The sequence below is a fragment of the Triticum aestivum genome, chromosome 4A, assembly GCF_018294505.1.
Source record: "Triticum aestivum cultivar Chinese Spring chromosome 4A, IWGSC CS RefSeq v2.1, whole genome shotgun sequence".
NCBI lineage: Eukaryota > Viridiplantae > Streptophyta > Magnoliopsida > Poales > Poaceae > Triticum > Triticum aestivum.
In genome coordinates this window covers 539,066,241-539,090,025 of record NC_057803.1, presented here as the reverse complement: position 1 = coordinate 539,090,025, position 23,785 = coordinate 539,066,241, and the positions used below count along the sequence as shown (strand labels likewise).

The following is a 23,785-nucleotide window of genomic DNA, read 5'->3' as shown; positions in this document are numbered from 1 at the left end:
TTTTGAAGTAAGAGAATTTATGCCCACTGAGAAACATTTCACAATGATCACTTACCTAGCAAGACAAGGACCACGACAAGATTCAGCGTCACGGTTAAAATGATGACAAGTTCTCTGAAAATTATCAGCTGTATTAGTTCCCATGATGATTTTGAGGTTTCATAAGATTCAAGAACTACTAATGTAGTATAGTATCTACCATGCTTATCATGTAAAAAGTTCTTACAATGTGTTGATGCCTTTGCTGACCAAGCGCATGTTCTTTTCGGCCTTCGCCTGAATTTCCACAGCTTCAGAGTTCAGTGCCTTTACTGTGGAGTTCAGATGATCAAAGGATTGGCTACTAATGTTGTATAGCTTCGATATGTTCTGCATCCTCTCAATGGCTCCTGTAATGTTGTAAATCGTCGCCGTCGCTTCAAGCGCTGTTCTCCCGACGATATCTTTGATGGACTCTGCTCTAGAATGAAATCGCACAGCACCCTGAAGCGCGATTGCCGATGCAACTCTGCAAATAAAGCGTGGCAGTAGATGAGTCACAACGTTTCTACGAAGATTTTTGGTTTTGCAATTGTTGCATACCATGTGAGAATTTGATAGAACTACCGCCGAGCTGAAACTTACATGGCAAAAACTGCAAGAAGAATGATAAGCATGACAGACACAAGATGGCATCTGTCAAGAAAATCATCGATGGCACCGTCTCCTTTTCCTTCGTTACTTTTGGAGTACCTGGTCTATGATGTCGTGTATGCCTGCACCAACATCGTGCAGGATGACGCTGCCGGACATCTTCTCGCTGCAGGGTATGATGGCGCCCAGCATACTGTTCTTGGGGTTCAGCTGGTACTCCTCGAGGGCCGTGCACGTGTCGCCGGCGAACTTGTCGAGGAAGTAGTACAGCCCGAAGTACATCCAGAAGAGGACTGTCACTACCTAGCACAAGGCTATGCACCTGTTTGCAAACAGATAACTGTCATCAGAATATGAACTAAAATTACTGAGCTTATTGTGGTGGATGTCCGAAGTAAATTAATTTGCTCGCATACCCTCCGTCCGGAAATACTTGTCATCAAAATCGATGAAAATGGATGTATCTAGAACTAAAATACATCTAGATATATCAATTTCAATGACAAGTATTTTCGGACGGAGGGAGTAGATGACATGTATGGGGCCGGCCCTAATTAGTTAGATTAGGTTAGCTTATTTGTTTACTAGTCAAATGTATAGATGACATGTGCCCCCCTTTTAACTAAGTTAGATTTTATTTATTTGTTTAGGTTTAGTCAATGCCATGTGGGCCACACCTCCCCATTTGACCAGTCAAATTGACTTGGTCAATTCGGATTAAAAATAAATACAAAATTCCGAAATATTGTTTAAATCTTTGAAAAATCATATAAAATAATCCGTAACTCAGATGAAAATGTTTTATACATGAAAGTTGCTCAGAAAAATATGACGATCCCGAATACGCATTATGTTCATCTGTCACGTGCCCCTAGCATAGCGAACATGGAACCGTCCCCATCCGTTTCATCTGTCGGACAATGCCTAACACCGGGAATACTTTCTCGGATGTTTTCCCCCTTCGCCAGTAGCACCTAGTACTGCGTTAGGTCACCCCTAGCACCGCGTTTTGCCATGTTATGCTTTGTGATACTTTGTTTGCATTATATTTATTGTTTCTTCCCCCTCTTCTCTCCGGTAGACCTCGAGATCGCTGCCGGTGCCACTGTGATTAACTACGTCGACGACGACCCTTCCTTCTCAACGGAGCTTCCAGGCAAGCAAACCCCCTATTGATCATTCAATATCGCCCATTCCCTTATCTCTTATGCTTGCATTAAAACTGCTACTACTTTCTGTATGATCCTACTTTGATGCATAGCATGTTTTTGTTACCTGTTTTCATACCTTACCTGCTTATTCTAAACTGCTTAGTATAGGCTGGTTAGAGATCCATCAGTGACCCCCACCTTGTCCCAGTTGCCCCGCTTTATGTTTGATGACTCGATCAACGTGATCGACGTCCAGGCCCCGACACCGCACATCACCCCCCCCCCCTAGTTGTACGACTCTGCAGAGTTACTATCGAGTGTCGAGGGTGATACCTCGCCAACACTTCTGATGTTAACCTTGTAGTGTAGTTATTCGGCCGTGGTAATCGAGGGTGGTTCCTCCTTCACCACTCCCGATAACGACTCTGTCGTGCAACCCCTCAAGTGTGGACCAACGAGGGTGATTCCTCCAAGTCCACCTTGATTGTTACATCGAGTGGGAATCCATCGAAGGTGATTCCTCAGGTTTCCCCCTTGCTGTTTCAGACACACGGTTACTTTGACTTACCACAGAACCATGATGACATCGGGTCGGCCCCGAGGGGTACCCGCGAGTGATGTGAAGTCGGGTTGATCTGAAGGATACCCGCAAGTTTTCCACGCGGCACGGCCGGGCATTCTTAGCCCTTGCCGCAAGTCCGTGAGACGGGTGACGGGGTCACATGATCATGTCTCTGCTTGTTACCGCACAGTAACAAGACACTAACGGTTTGGATATTTGATCCGAGTAGGCTATGGCCTTTTCACACTAACCACCACGCGGGAATAAGTATGGGCACTCTGCGCCGTATGTATCAGCCGAAAGCTCAACGGACGTCAGCGATGGAGCGGCACGCGCCGGGTTGGACTAGAACGCCTTCTCTTGTATAAGGGAGGCTAGGTCTGCTCATCGGGCCCACGCAACATGCAGGAGTGCAAAGGGCGATGGGCCCAAGACCCCTGTGCGCTTAGGATGTAGACCGGCGTGCCGGCCTCTCTATTGAGCCTAGGTAGGACTGCGGCGTGTTGATCGGCCGAGGCCGGTCATGACCTGATGGTGTCCGGCCGGAGTTGATCGAGCGTGTTGGGTAAGTTGGTGCACCCCTGCATGGAAGTATTCTATCTATTTGAATAGCCGTCTCCACGGTAATGGAAGCTCGGAGTTGTATCCCGATCAATACAACTAGAACTGGATGTTGAGGCATGTAATGAAAATGATGGCTCCGGAATTGTTTCCTCACAGGGAGTCGAGGAAGTGATCTCTGGGCGCTAATGTTACAACATGTTTACGAAATATAAACTGCTATTCTATACTCTTCTGAATGCTGCAAGATGCTTGGAGCTACTTGAAGATGCTAGTCTTCGATAGGCTAGGCTTTCCCTTTCTCTTCTGGCATTCTGCAGTTCAGTCCACAGATACTACCATTTTATTGATACCGATGCATATGTAGTGTAGATCCTTGCTTGCGAGTACTTTGGATGAGTACTCACGGTTGCTTTGCTTCCCTTTTTCCACCTCTTTCCATTCTTCTCGGATGCTGCAACCAGATGGTGGAGCCCAGGAGCCAGGCGCCACCTTCGACGACGACGACTACTACTACACTAAGGGTGCCTACTACTGCGTGGAGGCCGTCGACGACCAGGAGTAGTTAGGAGGCTCCCAGGCAGGAGGCCTTGCCTTTTCGATCGTTGATGTTTGTGCTAGCCTTCTTAAGGCAGAACTTGTTTAACTTATGTTTGTACTCAGATATTGTTGCTTCCGCTGACTCTTGTGTATTCGAGCCCTCGAGGCCCCTGGCTTGTAATATAAAGCTCGTATTATTTTAATTTGTGTCTAGAGTTGTGTTGTGATATCTTCCCGTGAGTCCTTGATCTTGATCGTACACATTTACGTGTATGATTAGTGTATGATTGAATCGAGGGTGTCACATTGGGCCTTCATCCTTTGATAGTCTTGGGGGTAGAAAGTAATGCTTGGTGATTGTGGATGATTATTCAAGATACAATTGGGTATATTTCTTCAAGAGGAAGAGTGAGACCCAACAAACCGTCATCGACTTTGCAAATGAAGCTCAACGTCAACACAATGCAAAGATCTTGACAATAAGAAGTGACAACGGCTCCGAGTTCAAGAACTATACCTTGGATGAGTTTCTTAGTGATGAGGGGATCAAGCATCAATATTCCGCACCTTACACCCCTCAACAAAATGGTGTTGCAGAGAGGAAGAACGGGACGTTGATGGACGCGGCTGTTAGACCTTTCAGCCTGAGCATTGATAGTTGTGGATGACACTAGGAGAGTTGGGACAATTTTCGTTGGTTTATTTCTCACACAATGCCATGCCAACCTGAGGGGTTGGGGATACATATTTATAGGCTGCTAGCCAGCCAAGGCATATGCTAAGATGCTGCTAAGATGCCAGTCTAAGATGCTAGTCTAAGATGCTAACTGACAGTCCTTGATGGTCAAGAACAGAACTCTATCCTAACAGCCAGTCCTTGATGGTCCAGGACTTTATCCTCCTAACTGCCACAAGGACCATGTGCTGCAGCCCCACAAGGACCCTAGTACACAGACTTATCCATCATTCTCCCCCTAAGTCTTGTACGTCGTCTTGTGGGAGAGTTGAATCATCCCAATCCTGGAGCAAAGTTCGAGGAACTTGACCCTCCCAAGGGGCTTGGTGAGCAGGTCTGCGAGCTGATCCTTGGTGTTGATGTAGCTCGCCTCGATGCTCCCTTCTTCCACACAGCTGCGGATGAAGTGATACCTCAGTCGGATGTGCTTGCTCCGTTCGTGGAACACGGGGTTCTTTGCCAGGGCCAGGGCGGACTTGCTGTCCACCAGGAGCTGCACCGTTCTGGTGTCTTGAACGAGAAGATCACCAAGCAGTCGAGCAAGCCAGAGCGCCTGAGTACAGGCGGTGGAGGCCGCTATGTACTCAGCCTCACAGCTGGACAGGGCCACCACCTGCTGCTTGACTGATTGCCAGCTCACGAGACACTTGCCGAGGAAGAGGAGGATCCTGCTCGTGCTCTTGCTGGTGTCGATGTCGCCGGCGTGGTCGCTGTCGCTGTACCCGACGAAGTGTGCCGCCCCAGGGCACCTAGGGTAATGGAGGCCGTGGTCGAGGGTCCCTGCTATGTAGCGGACGATCCTCTTCATTGCCTGCTGGTGTTCCGACGTTGGTCGCTCCATGAACCGACTGACATAGCCGACGGAGAATGCCAAGTCCGGCCGTGTGTGAGTGAGGTAGCGAAGGCTCCCCACAAGGCGTCGGTACTGCGTAGCATCCACTTCCTCCGTCGTGCTGTCGCGACTTAGTTTCAGCCTCTCCTCCATCGGAGTGAGAGCTGGATGGCAGTCGGTGAGCCCAGCTAGCTCAACGATGCGCTTGGCGTAGGCGGACTGTCGAAGCGCGATCCCGGAGTGGTCCTGGTGCACCTCAATCCTTAGATAGAAGGAGAGGAGCCCCAGGTCACTCATCTGGAACGTGGCCTTCATGTCTTCCTTGAACGCCGCCACCTCTGCATCTTTGGTGCCGGTGATCACCAGGTCGTCAACGTAGACGCCCACCAGCAGGGCATTTCCTCCACTCCCCCGTCGGTAGACGGCAGCCTCATGCGGGCTCTGCTCGAAACCCATCTTCTTCAGCGTGGAGTCCAGCTTGGCGTTCCACGCCCTGGGTGCCTGCCGCAGGCCATAGAGAGCCTTGCGCAGGCGGAGCACCTTGCCCTCCTGGCCGGGAATCGTAAACCCCGGTGGCTGATGCACGTAGACTTCCTCCTTCAAGTCGCCATTGAGGAATGCCGACTTAACGTCCATGTGGTGGACACGCCAGCCCTCCTGGGCAGCCAGCACAAGGAGAAGTCGCACGGACTCCATCCGTGCCACGGGAGCGAAAGCGTCGTCGAAGTCGACTCCTTCCTGCTGCAAGAAGCCTCGGGCCACCAAACGAGCCTTGTGCTTGATGATGGCGCCGGCTCCATCCCTCTTCAGCTTGAACACCCACTTAAGGGTGATTGCGCGGTGACCTCGAGGGAGATCAGCAAGCTCCCAGGTGCGGTTTTGCTCGACCGCATCCATCTCCAACTTCATCGCGGCGCGCCATGCCGCGTCTCTCTCGGCCTCTGCAAAGGACCGTGGTTCGCCGTCTTCACACACGAGCTGTAGCTGCGCCTCCAGGTCACGTGGCACCAGTCCTGGCACCGGCTGGTCGCCGAGCACATTATCCATCGTACGGTACCGCAGCGGTTCGCCTCCATACCATGTGTCGACCCGCTCGTCGTGAGTGAGCGGGGAAGCGAACTTCATCGGGTTGTGCTCTGCGTGAGCTGGTGCTGATGAAGACGAGCCCGGAGTGGCGACCGCCGGGGCTGGAGTATGCGGCGTCGCTGGTTGTGGTGTCGTCGGTGTAGCAGGCGCCGGAGTCGATGTAGTTTTGGGGGCCGGGGTAGACGTGCCCGGTGAAGAGGAGCTGCTTGCTCCCCCAGCTTCCTTGAAGTGAGCGTACTCGACAATGAAGTCGTCATACGTCGGCGTCGAGCCGTCGTCCACCGCCTTGTCCCATTGCCACCCTCGCCCTTCATTGAACACGACGTCTCGCGCTGTGCGCACACGTTGTGTCTTTGGGTCGAGGATGCGGTAGGCCTTTGAGCCCTCCGCGTAGCCGATGAAGACTCCCGGAGTGCTCCTGTCGTCGAGCTTGCCGATGTGGCCGAGCTCCTTGGCGAACGCAAGGCAGCCAAAGATCCGCAAATGAGAGACCGCCGGCTTCCGCCATGCCAGGCCTCGTACGGAGTTCTGCCGTCGAGTGCCTTAGTAGGAGAGCGGTTGAGGATGTAGACGGCCGTTAGCACCGCCTCTCCCCAGAAGACAGCCGGCATCCCTCTCTGCTTGAGGAGAGCCCGAGCCATCCCCACAACCGTCTGGTTGCGCCGCTCGACGACGCCGTTTTGCTGCGGGCTGTACGGCGCGGAGTAGTGGCGCTGGATGCCCTCATCGGCGCAGTACGACGCGAATTCAGCCGCCGTGAACTCGCCGCCGTTGTCAGTGCGCAACACGCGCAATTTGCGGCCGCTCTCCGCCTCCACACCAACCTGCGCGCGCCTGATGGCGTCCGCCGCTTCTCCCTTACTGCCGAGGATCATCACCCACATGTAGCGGGAGAGATCGTCGACGAGCAGCAGGAAGTAGCGTCGACCTCCTGGTGTGGCTGGCGTCACCGGGCCGCACAGGTCTCCGTGCACGAGCTCCAGCTTCTCCTTAGCCCGAAAACTCGCCTGTTGGGGAAAGGGGAGTCGTCTCTGCTTTGTCAGTACGCAGATGTCGCAGAACTGCTCCACATGGTCGAGGCATGGCAGGCCTCGCACCATCTCCTTGGCACTTAGACGCTTCAGGGCCTCAAAGTGAAGGTGCCCAAAGCGCTCATGCCACCGCCACGCCTCGTCGTCTCGACGGACAGCGAGACAGACCGGTTGTGCCACCTGCACATCAAGGACGTAGAGTCGATTTTCACCTCTGGGCACCTTGGCGAGAAGGCGACGCTGGCGATCCCAGATGCGTAGGACCCCATGCTCAATCAGCACGCGTGAGCCGTTCTCATCCAGCTGTCCCAAGCTGATGATGGAATTCCTTAGCGCGGGGATGTAGTAGACACCGGTGAGCAGCCGGTGCTCTCCCATCTTGGTGGTGAAGATGACGGAGCCGACGCCCTTTATCTCCACAGCGGAGGCATCCCCGAACTTGATGGAGCCTCGCGCATCGGAGTCGAGCTCGGCGAAGAATTCCCTTCGACCGGTCATGTGGTGGGTGGCGCCGGTGTCGAGGCACCACCCCGTAGCCTTGTCCTTCCCGGAGCGATCGCCGAGAAGAGCGTGTGCTTTTGGCTCATCGAGGTGGATGAAAGCCTTTGCGACTGGAGTCGCCGAGGGTAGCTCAATGCTTGCATGTGCCATGAACAGAGCCGTCTCCTCCTCCTTCGCCTGTGCGACGTGAGCCTGGCCTTGTCGTGGTTGCCGACACTCATTGGCCCAATGGCCAAACCGGCCACAGTTGTGGCAACTGTTGTCTTGTGCCGGCCTGGGCTTGCCAGCGGCGCCGTCCTTGGCGCCTCCGCGGGCGTCACCTTCGGCACGTCCTTGTGCCCTGCCCGGGGGGCCTCTTCGCGCCTTACGCTGCTTGCCATGCTTGCGGCCGCCCGTCGAGGAGGAAGGCTCCCCCTTCTTCTTGTCACCAAGGCTGGGATCCCACTGCTCCCGAGTTAGGAGCAGCTTCCCGCCGGTGGTGATGGGCCCCGAGGGGGGCTGTGGCTCGTCGGTGTCGACGACCTTGAGTCGACCTATCGCCTCCTCGATCGTCATCGTGGAGAGGTCCAGCAACGACTCGATCGAGCGAGCCATCTGCTTGTACTTCTCGGGAATGCACCGAAAAAGCTTCTCGACAGCTCTCTCCTCGGTGTAGGTGGCATCGCCAAACTTCACCATCTTCTGCAGCAGAGTGTTGAGACGGAGAGCAAAGTCATCAACGTCCTCACCTGGCTTGAAGCCCAGGTTCTCCCACTCCTTACGAAGTGCCTGCAGGGTGGACTTGCGAGCACGGTCGCTGCCTATGCGTGCTGCGGCGATGGCGTCCCAAGCCTCCTTGGCAGTCCGCTTGTTGGAAAGCGAGAACTGCATCTCGGGAGGGACTGCGGCGATGAGGGCGTCCAGCGCCCGTCGATCCTCTAGGTGGTCGACGTTGCTGTCCTGGACTGCCTCCCACATGCGCCGCACCTGGAGCCTGACCTTCATGATCCCGGCCCACTCGACGTAGTTGGTTTTAGTGAGGGTAGGCCACCCAACACTGGAACCAACATCCTTGACCACAGTCCGGACCTCGTAGAGGCCGCGGTCCTGGTCGTTGCAGCCGCCGTCGCGGTGCGCGCCTCCACCTGGAGTGCGGGCGTGCTCGGCTGCCCACTGCGCCGTCCGCTCCTGCGCCACTTTGGCGCGATCTGCGTCGGCGCCGTCGTCCGCAGGCGCGGAGCTGCTGGAGCTGCCGGGGCTGCCGCGGAGTGCCTTGGCATCCGCCGTAGCCTCACGGGCTGCTTCTGCTGTTGCTGCTTCTACCTCTGCCCTGGCTGCTTCTACCTCCGCTCTGGCTGCTGCCAGCTCCGCTGCAGCCAGCCTCGACACTCTTGCCGCCGCAGCAGCCGCTGCTATAGCCGCTCGCTCACGCTCCTCTGCCACGGCGCGCTCGGCCTCTTGCCGGCGCCGCATGCTCGAGGTAGCCGTGTGCTGAGAGCGACCTGCAGACATGGCTCGCTGCAGGGGGGCTGTTGCGTGAAGAGGAGGCTGATGAAGACGAGCTGCTGCTCGACAGTCCGGAGGGAGGAAGGTAACCAGAGGCAGACGGAGCAGCTGCTGCTACCGACTTGGGCTGCTCACAGGAAATGCTCAGGGTGCAGGTTAACGAGGCTCTGATACCACTTGTTAGACCTTTCAGCCTGAGCATTGATAGCTGTGGATGACACTAGGAGAGTTGGGACAATTTTCGTTGGTTTATTTCTCACACAATGCCATGCCAACCTGAGGGGTTGGGGATACATATTTATAGGCTGCTAGCCAGCCAAGGCATATGCTAAGATGCTGCTAAGATGCCAGTCTAAGATGCTAGTCTAAGATGCTAGTCTAAGATGCTAACTGACAGTCCTTGATGGTCAAGAACAGAACTCTATCCTAACAGCCAGTCCTTGATGGTCCAGGACTTTATCCTCCTAACTGCCACAAGGACCATGTGCTGCAGCCCCACAAGGACCCTAGTACACAGACTTATCCATCAGCGGCAAGGACCATGATGGCGGAGTTCAAGTCTCCGTACAACTTTTGGGCCGAAGCCATCAACACCGCTTGTCATGCATCCAATCGGCTCTATCTCCGCAAAGACTTGAACAAGACTCCATATGAGATACTTACCGGCAACAAGCACAACCTCAAGTACTTTCGGGTGTTCGGTTGTAAGTGTTTCATTCTTAAGAAATGTGTTCGTTTGTATAAATTTGAGGCTAGAGCTCATGAGGGCATATTTGTGGTTATGCTACAAACTGTCATGCTTAGCGTGTCCTCAACAAGTCCACCAGACTCATTGAGGAGACGTGTAACGTGGAGTTTGATGAGAATAATGGCTTCCAAGTGGAGCAAAGTGGTACTTGTGATGTAGGTGATGAAATTCCTCCCCAAGTCATAAGAAGAATGGGTGTTGGCTATATCCTACCCATTGAGGAACCCCTTGTGGCCGAAGGAGAAGGACAATGTTCCACTCAAGTGGAACCATCACCAACCCAAGACCTACACGCTTCCGAAGAACAAAGTGAAGGCCATCAACCAAATGAACAAGATCAAGGGCAAGATCAACCTCAACATGGTGGTGAACCACCAAGTGATACCCAAGGTCAAGTTCTTACCACCGAGCAAGTTCAAGATCAAGAGCAAGCTTAAGATCAAGAACAAGCTCAAGACGACACTCAAGATGAACAAGCTCAAGACGACGCTCAAGATGATCAAGTTACCGCTCCTCAACTCTCTCTTTAGGAGGAATTGGAGCGTCGTGCCGCCAAGATTGCATCCAAGCTCACTACCAAAGATCATCTCATGAAAAATTTGCTTGGAAGCTTAAGAAAGGGGGTAAGCACTCATAGACAATTAGTAAACTATTGTGAACATCACGCATTTATCTCTTGTGTTGAACCCCAAAAAGTCTATGAGGCGCTCGAGGATCCGGATTGGCTTAATGCCATGCATGAAGAACTCAACAACTTTGAGCACAACAAGGTGTGGAGATTGGTGCCAAGGCCAAAGGAGAACCATAATGTCATTGGAACCAAGTGGATATTCAAGAACAAGTAAGATGCTCATGTGATTATCGTTCGCAACAAGGCTCGTTTGGTAGCACAAGGCTACTCCCAAGTCGAGGGTATCGACTACGGTGAAACATTTGCTCCCGTTGCTCGCCTTGAATCCATTCGTTTGTTGATTGCTTATGCTTCTCATCATAACTTCAAGTTGCAACAAATGGATGTGAAGAGTGTTTTTCTTAATGGTCCTATTAATGAGTTGGTGTATGTCAAACAACCCCCGGGGTTTGAGGATCCCGAGTTCCCCAATCATGTGTACCGACTCGATAAGGCACTCTATGGCCTTAAACAAGCCCCACGTGCGTGGTATGAGCACCTTACCGAGTTGTTGCAAGATCGTGGGTATGAAATTGGGAAAATCGACCCCACTCTTTTTACTAAGAAGGTCAAAAGGGAGTTGTTTGTATGCCAACTATATGTTGATGATATTATTTTTGGTTCTCCTAACAAAGCTTTCAATGAGGAGTTTGCTGCTCTCATGACCTCGAAGTTTAAGATGTCCATGATGGGAGAGTTGAAGCTCTTTCTCGGGTTCGAAATCAAACAAAAAAGAGAAGGAACCTTCATCAACCAAGCCAAATACACTCAAGACATGCTCAAGAGATTCAAGCTAAGTGATGTCAAGCCGGCTTCCACTCCTATGCCCGTCAAATGCCAACTTGACATAGATTCCAATGGTAAAGCGGTGGATCAAAAGGTATATCGTTCCATGATTGGCTCCTTGCTTTACCTTTGTGCATCTAGATCGGATATCATGTTGAGCGTGGGAATTTGTGCACGGTTTCAAACCGCACCTAAGTAAAGCCACTATGTGGTGGTCAAGTGAATCTTTCAATATTTAGCTCATACCCCAAACTTTGGCTTATGGTACCCAAGAGGAGCTAACTTCAATCTTGTGGGCTTTTCGGACTCGGATTGGGCGGGAGACAAAGTGGATAGGAAGTCAACTTCTGGAGGGTGCCAATTTCTCGGTTGCTCTTTGGTGAGTTGGACTTCTAAGAAGCAAAGTTGCGTGTCTCTCTCTCCACCGAAGCGGAGTATGTGGCCACCGGTAGTTGTTGTGCTCAACTTCTATGGACGAGGCAAACTTTAAAGGATTACGATGTCATTTGTGACAAAGTGCCTCTTTGGTGTGACAATGAAAGTTCCATCAAGATTTCTCTCAACCCGGTGCAACACTTCAAGACGAAGCATATTGAGATTCGGCATCACTTCATCCGAGATCATATTAGGCGATGGGAGATCGAGCTCAACTATGTCAACACTCATGATAACCTTGCAGATATTTTCACGAAGCCCTTGGATGAAGCAAGATTTCGTGAGTTAAGGCATGAGCTAAATATCATTGATTTGAGCAATGTGGCTTGAACCTTTGCACACCCCACCATACTCATCTTGATGTCTTGTTTAGGTGTAGGCATGGACATAGGGGGAGTATTGTTCTCTCAATGAACTCTTCCTCCCCCCATTATGCATAAATTGATCACGTCTTTCACATTAGCCATTTTTATGGTACTTGTGCTTCAAAACGAGTTTTGGTCATGGGCCCAAGGTTAAAATCTTCGCGGTGCCATATCATTTGACTCAAACATAGGTGGCCTCGGCCACCGCCCTCTCTTTGAGAGTTGTGTGGTTTTTGGTTCTTGTCCTCTCATGGGCGTTTTTCTGCCTTTGTGTTTGCTCCCTCGCCTCTTCGTGTATTCTTGTTGCTTGAGCTAAGCCTTTTTCTATTGTGTCTTCGAGTTTTTGGCTGGACGGTACTACCGCTGGAGGCGCACGGTACTACTGCTGATAAACATCAAGCGGTACTACCGCCCGCCCGAGCGGTACTACCGCTGCGAGGCGGGACTAGGGGGTTATGTTGGGGCACAGGGAGTTTATTTCTCCCCCACGCCCATTCACTCGACCCTCTCGTCCTCTTCGTGCACCAGCAACAAACTCGCCGCGGGTGGGCCGCCTCCTTCGAGCCATCTTTCACCTTTTCCTCCGGTGGGATCAATCCCCACACCTTCCTCTAGACATGAATGCTGGTATTGCCCCCGATCTCTTTCTCTTTGCTTCTAGGTTTCAGATCTAGTCTTTAGGGGCAATAGGCTTTGCATTCTTCGACTTTTGGCCAAATCGAGGCTTGAGTAGGATGGTGAAGGATTCTAGACCATTTGGATTGATGTTTGGTAGGTCTATTTTTGAACTTGGCATCCCGACAATACCGGATTTGGCAGCGGCAGTAGAGGAACCGCCGTTCCCCGCCTGGAGCGGTACTACCGCTTGAGCGGCACTACCGCTGCCTGAGCACGGTACTACCGCTGGAGGCCAACTTCCATCATACCCGTACCAACTATTGATCCTTGTTGCTTTCTCTAGTGGCTTATGCTCGTTCTTTCGTGTTGTTTCTTGCGTTCGTGTGTTTGGTTCCAGGTGATGGCCCTTCAGAGCAACCTGTCCGCCGTGTCAACCCCGGGCGTTCTACTTCAAAGCGCTATCGCACTTCCGAGTCAGGGGCTGCTTCCTCAAGTGTGCCTCCTCCTTCTCAGCCCAAGAAGATTGTTGCGAACAAGCCCAAGCCTAGGGCCAAGTCTGTGACAAAGATGACTGCAAAGGAGTTCTGGGAAAGGCGCCGGCGCAACCCATATGCGGAAGATGAAGAACCCACTTTGGTTAACTGCCCGTTCTGGAACCGGTTTCAGTGGGCAATCTATTTTGATGTGATCAAAGCGAAGAAGAATCTTTATGTTGATGTCCGCTCCATCGACATTGCCTATATGGAGAAGGATCCTACCTACTTTGGCGAAGCGCTGCAGATGTGTACTCAGCTGAATATTCTCAGGATCATGGAGTTCAACAAGGACTTTGATGCGGATTTGGTGGCTCAATTTTCTGCCACGGTTCATCTGGGCACTGATGCGGAAAGGACCTTGACTTGGATGACTAATGGCAAACTTCTGTCTGTCAAATGAAAGGCGTTCATGGAATTGTTTGGGATTGAAGATCAAGGGCTTGAGAACCCGGTTGGCTTTCGTCCTCACCAGAAGACAACTTCTATTCACAAGCAAGCTCTCTGGCCGTTCTGCACTATGAAGATTAACCCCGAGACGCAGAAGGAGACGTATGAGCTGCATGTCTACCTGGACATCATTCATCGCATCTTCAGGGAGACTCTTTTCCCACGCATTGGGAACTTGGATATGGTTACTCGTTTCTCGTGGACATGTTACTTTTCTGTCAGCATGAGAAGGAAGAAAAAAATGGCGAGTCCTTGGATATCTCTCATGTCATGTGGTCTAAGCTTCTCTCCGCTATCTCCGAGCGCAAGTGCCCCATCTATGGGCCTTTTCTCATGTTGCTTACTGAGAAGGCTTGGGAGCACACTTTTCCTGCTGTCGTGCTGGAGACTGGCGAGTTGATCCCTCATGAGATCAAGCGTCTGAGGAAGAAGGAGAACTGGGGCACTTCGGTTCCGAAGTCTGGGATTCCGTCTGGAGTTGACGAGGTCGAGGCAGAGGCCGATGCTGATGATGATGAGGATTATGAGCCCTCTGGAGCGGCGCCCTCATGGGCAAAGAAGCTCAAGCGCAAGATGAAGAAACTTTTCTGCATGGAGTCTGATGGACAGTATATGGCTCATGTGTCTGAGAAGAAGGCCAGGAGCCGTCACAAGGAGCTCATGCGTCAGTTAGGTACAACAGTTGCCAGCGGAACTGAGGGCAAGATCACCGATGAGTGGGTTCAACAGCACTGCCCATGGACAGACTCAGACACCGAGCAGCCCCCTGCCGATGACGGAGGAGGGGCCGATCACGCGGGGATGTGATGACGGAGATCATCAGTTATGCTATCACCTGTGATCGTAGCAGCACTCTTTGCCCTTTTGGTATCTCGCTGCCAAAGGGGGAGAGAGTTTAGGGATTTGTCGTTGTCATTGTCGAGTTGCAAGTGTGTCTCATTTGCCTTGTCTTTCTCTCTCGCAAACTCTTTTCTCGTCATTTGCTTTTGGTTTGGTTTGTGCTCATGAGACCTGGTACCCTATCATATGGTGTGAGACATGCTACCCTATCCTATTATTATCTCTGTATGTCGAGTACTTTAGTAGTTTGTGAGTTCATGCTTATCTCATATGTCTACTTTGCTCACTTGCTACTCTATTGCATCCTAGCTCATATATGTCTCATCTTTGATGCGAATGTTGTCAGACTATAAAATATAGGGGGAGTGTTGATCCTAATGTGTGTACTTTGCATCCAAAGGCACTTCTATTTAAGTGCACACATTTAGGGGGAGCCCGTCTATATTTTGTAGTCTCTGGGATTCACTTATTCTCTTGTCATTCCTTTGTGCAAATCCCGTGTTGTCATCAATCCACCAAAAAAATGGGAGATTGTTAGGGCATGTCTCTCTCTAAGTAATTTTGGTGATTAATGACAATGTTTTTGCGGACTAATCGTGTGCGTTGAGTATTTCAAAGATTCATTCCTTGGCACGAGACGATTCTTTCCCCTCGGAGCTTTAAGTGAAGACGGTGTAGTCTCTTTCGTTGTTTTGGTGGACTTGAGTCGTAGGAGCCACCGTACTATCAAGAGGGGGTCCGCAATGGAAAGGCTAGGGTGGAATCAACACGTACACGTCATTTTTGCATGTCCAGCTCCTTTCCTCTCCTTGGAGTTTGTTGTTTCAACGGAAGTGGAGATTGTGAGGAGATAGTGGTAGTGCCGCCGCCAGCGCGGTAGTACCGCTGTCCTACAGCGGTAGTACCGCTTGGGTGCATCGGCGGCAGTACCGTCCTGGTTCGGCACCGCTACCGCCTCGATTCGAGGAGGTCTTTTCTCGTGTCGGGTTGTGCGGCAGTAGTAGTGGCAGTAGCAGCGGTAGTACCGCCCGTGAGCGGTAGTACCGCGGCTACCACTGCTACTAGTGTCGCACATACCCTCTTTTTCTCTCCCGTTCTCCCCCTGTGTCTTCTGCTCTCAATCTCTGCGGTAGTACCGCTCTGTGCGAGCTGAAGGGGGGGTAACGGTTGGATTAGTTCCCCCACTATAAAAGAAGGTCTTCTCCAAGTTGACCTACCTCTTTTCCCCCAAGCTCCATTGTTGCTCCAAAGCTCATTTTCGCCCGATCTCTCTCCCTAGCCAATCAAACTTGTTGATTTTCTAGGGATTGGTTGAGAAGGCCCTGATCCACACTTCCACCAAGAGAAATTTGATTCCCCCCACTAATCCCTTGTGAATCTTGTTACTCTTGGGTGTTTGAGCACCCTAGACGGTTGAGGTCACCTCAGAGCCACATTCCATTGTGGCAAAGCTCTGCGGTATCATTGGGAGCCTCCAATTAGGTTGTGAAGATAGCCCCAACCTTGTTTGTAAAGGTTCGGTCGTTGCCTTCAAGGGCACAAATAGTGGAATCACGGGATCTCGCATTGTGTGAGGGCGTGAGGAGAATACGATGGCCCTAGTGGCTTCTTGGGGAGCATTGTGCCTCCACACCGCTCCAACGTAGACGTACTTCCTCTCAAAGGGAAGGAACTTCGGTAACACATCCTCGTCTCCACCGGCTCCACTCTTGGTTATCTCTTACCTTTACTTGTGCAAGCTTATATTGTGTTGTATCCCTTGCTTGCTTGTGTGCTAGTTGTTGTTGCATCATATAGGTTGCTCACCTAATTGCATATCTAGGCAACCTATTTTGATGCTAAGTTTAATTTGGTAAAGAAAAGCTAAAATTGTTAGTTGCCTATTCACCCCCCCCCCCCCTCTAGTCAACCATATCGATCCTTTCAGCCGAGCAAAAGGCCTTTTGGCTTCGTGTTCATCGTGAGTACCATGAACGCAAGAAGTTTGCGCTGTACAAAATGGAGAGCAAGCGTGGGTGGGTGTCTCTCTTGAACCGATGGAGGGTGATACAACAAGAGTGTAACAAGTTTTGCGCCACCCTTGAGAGCATCCGGGCACGCCCCGTGAGCGGCATCGGCATGAAAGATATGGTATACATGCGCCCCTCTTCGTATCCGTTTTCGTTATGCTTGCATGTCCATTTGCCCATATGCTTGCATGCTATTCATTTGTAGGCATTCCAAGCTGTGGAGGCAACATGACGACAAGTCCTTCAACGTCTCCCATTGCTGGATGGTCATCAATGGGGAGGAGAAGTTTAAGGCTCAATATACCGCCGCCAAGGCGCGTGTGGGGGGGGGGGGGGGGGGGAGAAGCCGTCGAGGAGCTTGGGGAGGGCGAGAAGCCACGGCCGTGGGGGAAGACCAACTCCAAGAAGGAGGACAAGCACGATGTGGCGTCGATTGCCTTGCATGCCACTTTGGAGGGCATGATGAGCAAGAAGGACACAAGCGAGGAGAAGCATCGGCAAGACAAGGAAGAGCAAATGAACGCCTTCATGGAGATCAAAAGGAGGATGCTTGAGCTTGATGCGGAGAAGCAAGCCAAGATGCTTGAGATGGAGGCAGAGAAGCAAGCCAAGATGTTCAAGATCGTGGCCGCCAATGCCAAGACCAAGGCAAAAGAAGTGGCACTCGCTAGCATGATGACGAGGGTGGAAATCATGAAGGTGGACTTGAACACCGTGTCGCCGAGGAAGAGGCCATGGTTCGAGAAGATGCAGGCCGACATGCTCAAGTTCGACAACGGGTGATCTATGGCGGAGAACGCCATCCTTTTTTTATATGCCGGCAAGTGTGCTGGCATGACCACGACCAAGATGGCGTGGTCGAACTCCCGCCCTTTTTTGTGCTCGCATGTGTGTCGGCCGCTGGCAAGTGCGCCAACATGAACTGTGTGGTGGCTTTTTTGGAGGCTGGCATTGTATGCCGGCCGTTGGCATGGCGCTGGCATTGTATGCCGGCCGCTGGCATGGCGCCGGCATGAACTCCGGGCGATGGGATGGCCACTGGCATAATCTACAGCCGCGGGCCTTTTAAAATTTATGGGCGGACATGAAAAGGGTCGCGCACGTAAAACGGGGCGGACGCCGAGCGGGCGGCCGACCCAAACGGACGAAAAGCGGACAAAGCGCGCGTCTGTTTGGGTCGGCGCGTTGGAGTTGCTCTTAGAAGTGCTCCTTAAGAAAGGATAAGAGAATAAGAGTCGGCATGCACCAAACTATTATCTATACATTGACTAACCAATCAGAATAGTATACTTATGAACATTTAATCTGTATGTTAAAACAAAGGCAAGTGTCCTCTTATTTGGATCATAGAAAACTCGCCATGACTACCTGAATGCTATTTACAAAATGATATCAGAACTACTCTGCAAGCACATGGTAAGAAAAAAGGGAAGTAACTGGATGCTATTTCCAAAATGATGTCAGAACTACTACCCCTGTAACCAAAATATAAAGAATCAATTACTTTATTAAACTGCAAAAACGTCTTTTATCTATTCTGTTTTATTTCTACGAATGTACATAAAGAATCAATTACTTTGGTTCTGTTAGGTACCATCTTCCTTCTTCTGTTCACACAGAAGAAAAGCCTACTGGTCAGCCTAATCATGACCACCTTCAGATTTTTATAAAAGCACACAAGGTCACTAAAAATATATTTAAATTATTCGTAACAGATAAAAGTACCCAGTTCTGATTCATACTGCAAGCCAAAAAACTAACCAGTGCTTCAGATTTGTAACTATGTGAGTATGTTGTGGACCCCATGCTCATCGTATGATTAAAATAGAACCTTAGCAAACCCTGGAGTAATAATGTAGTAATAAGGAAGTCCATAGCAATCAAACGAGGAGGTGCTGACTTGCAATTTAAAAATATAGATGTTCAGTTATATTCGGAAAAGCATGATGCGTGTTCAAATGAAATGGTTACTGAAAAGGATCTCACCTTGTTCCACCAGAACATGTAGTGATCCATAAACATAGTACATGTTCTCTGAAATAATTGGATCAGGCCTCGTGGTTCCACAGGATGGTGATGCGAAAGCACGATTTTTTTGAGAATTAAGTAGCAAACCTGCAATGCACAAAAGGGATCAAATGATTAGCAAACCTGCTGTTTGTCCTGAAGCTAGTTTAGTAAGAGAGAACATTTAGCAACAAAAATAAGAAGTTTTTTTAGAAGTTTGCAGCGAATATACAATGTGTGGCACGGAATATTTCAGAAAAGCATGAAACCTGTGTTCAGATGATTACTAAAAAAGGAATCTCACATTGTTCCACTTCCAATGGAACATGTAGTGATCCATAAACATGGTATATGTTATCTGAATTCATTGGTTCAAATCTCATGGCTCAACAGGATGGTGCTGCAAAAAGCACGATTTTTTCAAGAAATTAGTACCAAACCTGCAATGCACAAAAAAGATCAAATTGTTAGCAAACCTGCCATCCGTCCTGAAGCTAGTTCAGTAAGAAAGAACATTTAGCAAAATCAGATGAAGCTTTTTTTTGCGGCGTGCATGCAATGTGCAGCATTGGATAAATCATTAATTCCAAACAAAAAGAACAAAACAAGAACACAGAAAATGTCTGACACTCAAGTAACAACTGCCTGAAAATATCATGCTGAAATTTTACATTGCCCATGAATTCTCAGTTATTACCTTTTGTGCATGGTGTCCTGCTCAAAGATGTCCTACCTGGAGCAGAAGTGATACCAAACCTGAAAAATATCACTTAGATAATGCTTCCACTAATACAAATCCACTATTACTGCAGACCATGGAATCCTGGATAAGTGGACAGCGTACCAAACAGTATGCAGTACACATGACAGATGTCAGGTATAAGTACTATTAGGAATAGATATTTGATGGGCAGCTTCAGGTAAAAGTTTATGCCAATAAATTGTTGAAGAGGCGATAGAAGCTCTAGATCAAGACAACCTAGAAAATACTCCATTATAATTCTTGAAGAGTTAAAGTTATTGATATATTAACTATCAACGGAATCCGGCCAAGCATTTTAAGAGAATAGCCGAAGAGCAAGAAACCAATCCAAAAAAATACCTTCAACAAACTTAAACTGCCATCCTGTGAACCTTATGAAAGGATTTGTCAGTGCTGCTTCCATCCTTGTCAGCGCTGGACAGAAATTCCTCCAAGATGGTGGTGGCGGTGTCGATGAAATGCTACAGCTGGAGGAAGAGCTCGCCATAATCAGATGAATGTAGATGAATTGCTAAAAGAGGAAGATGACTCGTGATACCATGTGAGAATTGTGGAAGCGTCTCTACCTCCATTGGAGGCCGCGTGATGTTTATTTATAGGTGCCGAACGTGGCAAGCGATGTACAGATTGGTATCTAGATTGATCTTGGGAGGCAAGGAGACAGGTTTAAACTAGATTACAGTTCCATCTCTAATACCTCTGGATCCTTCTAGACAGTCGCAGGTTACAGATACTGCCAAGCCTAAGTATCCTGAGATCCCGGACTTCCCAATCCATTACCGAACCATCTTGAGCTCAATTTCTGAAGCAGGTTATCCTTGATGTCGCAATACCTTTGCGCCCAATCAACCGGTTCGACTCCATCAACGCCTAAGCCGGGGGCCCGGTCAGCGGACTCAAGGTTGATTGGATCTCTCCAGTCAGCCACGTAGGCAGACACTCGTCGTTTGAACTTATGCTTGAACTCGGTCCATGCCTGGTACTTATAATGGTTCACACGTGCCTGCATGCTCCGTATACTTTTGAAACCAGCCTTCAGTGTGAAGTGGTGAATTGCATTCTCCAAAGAATGGTCCACTGCAGCAAGCAGAACCAGCGATTTGTGCCTCAGAAACCTCTTCAGACGGCATGTGTATCCTTGGATGACGCCCTCCTGTGGGTGTGATGTTTGGCCAGAGGGGCCAAAATCAAAGCACCACAGATGTACCTGCCCGACATCTGGATCAACCTGAACAATCGCCTCAAGCATCGATTTTGACGGCTTCTCAGATCGTTCCCAGTTGGGCGAAAAAACGAACTCGTCGACGTCAATAAAGGCCATCCACTTGCAAGAGCTCTGGTGCGTTGCGGCACAATGGGAGAAGCCGGCTTCCTGCATTTTGATCCACGGCCAAGGCACGGTGGAGATGCTGATTCCGGCTGACCTCAACTGGGCAACTTGATCTGCCAAGTCATCCTTACTTCCATTGTCGTACAGGATGAAGTGGTCCACCCCGACAGCGGCATGATACAGCACCCATTCGCGAAGAAACTTTGAGACATTGTGAATCATAGTGCATGCACAAATCAGGTTCTTTTCCGGTGCCACCGGCAAGCCACTTTCACTCTGCCATGGACGATAAGTCACGAGTGTGGGGATTGGATCCTCGCCCGTGGCTGCCACGGTGACACGGAACTCTGTGTTCCTAGAGTTCAGATGGATCGGTGGAGCGGGGCACCGGGTAACCTGCTGTACGGACGTGATGGCAGGGAAGGAGGCCACCACGGCATGGGTCTCGCCACAGTAGCGATACAGGCATTGGACACCGCCAGCAACATGGTTGACGCCCTTTGCAAAGACAAGAACATGGCCACTGTCGAGAGATGCAGAGCTGAACGCGATCCGGCCGGTCCAATTCAGCAATGCGCGGCCAGGGCAATCGGCAGAGGAAGCCGAAGTGGGGAGCAGCACGGGCGCTTGGAGCGGCTGGAGGCTCCGGGCAGGCTCGGGCATTGGGCAGATGTAGGCGTGGCGGCCCGACCCCGGCAGCCTCCCAAGCGCGCTCGCCGGGGACGACGCTCCACCCTGGAAGGCGCACGTCGCCTTGGCGCCAGGCTCAGCGTCAGTCAGGACAAGAACCTCCCAGTCCGGGAGCAAGACAGCATCCGCGTCGTCGTGCTGCGGCGGCGAGCGGTCGGCCCCCGATTCCGAGTTCGAGGGGAGGCAGGGCGGCGAGCGGTGGATGGGCAGAAGGCGCCGCGGGAGGTTGGCTTCCGGCTGCGGCGGTGAGGCGTCGGCCTCCAAGTCTGACAGGAGGTAGGGTGGCAGCGGCGAGAGGGCGAAGGGCGGCGGGGCGAAGGGCGGCGGGGCGAAGGGGGGCGGGGCGAAGGACGGCGAGCAGTCGGCGCCGAGGCCGAGGGGCAGCAAGCCCGGCGAGAAGAGCTGGCCGTGGGCGTAGGTATGGCCGCCGGCGAGCAGGAGGAGGCCGGCCGACACACCGCCGGCGATGGTGAGGACACGGCGCAGGCAGCTGCGGCGCCGGTGATGCGCCATGGCGACGGGGCGATTCGAGCGGAGCGGGGAGCTGGAGGTTTCTTGTTCGCGCGAAAACTCTGCGATCGATTGCGCGGAAAAGCTTTTGCCAAATTAGGGCGTCGACGACCTGTATTATACGGTGTATCGGGTCCGACTACGGTACGTATATGGTAGCGTGTTCGCTACGCATACGGTAGCGTATTTTCTACGCATACGGTAGCTTATTTTCTACGTATAGGGTGTACAGGCTACCGACCGACCGAGGCAGCGAGGTTTGGGTTCGACGCCAGCTGTTCCTTCGGGTCTGCCCGTGGGCCGTGGTCGAGCGTCGATCTCTTTTTTTTTCTCGCACGCTATCAAGATCAGGCTGGTTCTATGTCACGTTGCTGGATTTTTTTTTCTTTCTCGATAATAAAGTCAACATTTTATTTAGTCTGGGCCCGAATACGTATACGGTAGAGTTCAGTACGTATACGGCGTTCAGCATGTTTCGCCCCAATTTTCGATTAAAAACTTTTTTTTCAGGGACAAAACCGAAGAGATAGGTACAGGGATACACTCCCTCCCTCAAAAAATCCAAAGTGATTCATGCCGATATAACCAAATCCGTCCAATTGGTGATGAAATCTGATGAAGGAATTGACTGAATCACGCAGCGACTTCAATCAATACCAAAAAATCAGCAACACAAGCAGCAGGGACAGGGGCGTGACAGTACCGGCGTGACTCGATCGTTGGAGCAGGACCAGCCGGTGTGGTCGCCGGAGAAGGGCGGTGCCGTCGAGGTCGCCGGGGCCGAGTCAGGCAAGGGAGCCCGCCGGCCGGAGCAGGCGAGGACGGCCGATCAGGTACCTTCAGGTCGCCGGAGCCGATCCAGGGGAGTGGGGTGAGCAGCGGCCGTCGGTGGCAAGCAAGGGAGGTCGTGGCGCAGTGGCGGGCGAGCGGGGGAGGACGGTGGAGGTTGCGGGGGTGGGTGTAGGAGGTCCGCGGAGCCAGGGGAGGGTGGCGGAGGCAGGAGCAGCCGGCCAGCGCTGGCGACGAGGTTCCGCGCGCCGCTGTGGTTGGCTGGGGGCGACTGGAAGGACATGGTCTGGTCGGACTGGAACAGAGGTAGGGATGATGTTGACAGGGGTAGTTCCGGAATACCAAAACAACGACAAGCTATTCACATTTTGTCCAACAGAAAACGTGTAACATTTAACGGGAGTACTATTTTCAGACGGAAACGCTACGGCTCACCCGGCTGATCTGTGTCGGCCCGGCAATGCTACACGTACAAACGATTTACAGGTTTTTACGGGATGATTAATCTTAATTGGTCAATAGGTGAGCAGGGCGGCTCACCCTCCTGAAAATCAAGGGGAAAGAGAGGTTTGTGATTGGTTGTTAGATGGAAGGAGCGTGTAAAAGCGTGTAAGTCTTTGTATGTCTAGCATTTTTGGTGCCGGCCACCTCTTTGGCCGTCGGATCTGATTTCGATCGAACGGCTCGAGAGCAACCTCTTCCGTCGTCTAAGTTTGCAACTGGGTCATTGTCGCAATCCTTTCCACCGCAATAGCTAGTCTGTTCCAAATCGACGAAGGGGAGGCAGCGGCCACCGACCTGGGCGAGGGTAGGGTGTCGAGATGGGCGGGCTGGAGTGGGTGTTCGGCGGCTACTTCAACATCTAGCTGGAGGGCAGGAAGGAGCAGAGTGAGGCGACCTCAGGGAGCGTGCCGCACGCCGTCGATTGCCGCCAGTACTCATCGGAATCGACCAACATAGCTGGCGGTGGCGAGAGCAGGGATGATTTTTTTTTTTGCAACAAGGGTCGTGTGCGATTGCAACAAAGCTTTTGTTGCGGAGCCGCAAATGCTTTTTTGCAACAAGGCTCTTGTTGCAAGATGCTTTTGTAAGGATCAAGTTGCAATTGCAACAATGATCTTGTA

The 23,785-nt window shown here is 51.3% G+C and overlaps 1 protein-coding gene across 1 annotated transcript; it reads right to left on the bottom strand.

Annotated features, from left to right (window-relative positions):
• Window positions 1-653: 653 nt before the first annotated feature.
• On the bottom strand, window positions 654-22,569 carry LOC123086789 (glycosyltransferase family 92 protein Os08g0121900). The gene is made up of 7 exons (XM_044508591.1): window positions 19,909-22,569; window positions 19,682-19,809; window positions 19,277-19,335; window positions 18,884-19,019; window positions 18,559-18,687; window positions 18,334-18,471; window positions 654-955 (listed from the first exon to the last, which is right to left on the bottom strand). The coding sequence occupies exon 1, from the start codon at window positions 21,873-21,875 to the stop codon at window positions 20,085-20,087; it is 1,791 nt and encodes a 596-aa protein (XP_044364526.1). The 5' UTR covers window positions 21,876-22,569; the 3' UTR covers window positions 654-955; window positions 18,334-18,471; window positions 18,559-18,687; window positions 18,884-19,019; window positions 19,277-19,335; window positions 19,682-19,809; window positions 19,909-20,084.
• Window positions 22,570-23,785: the final 1,216 nt, after the last annotated feature.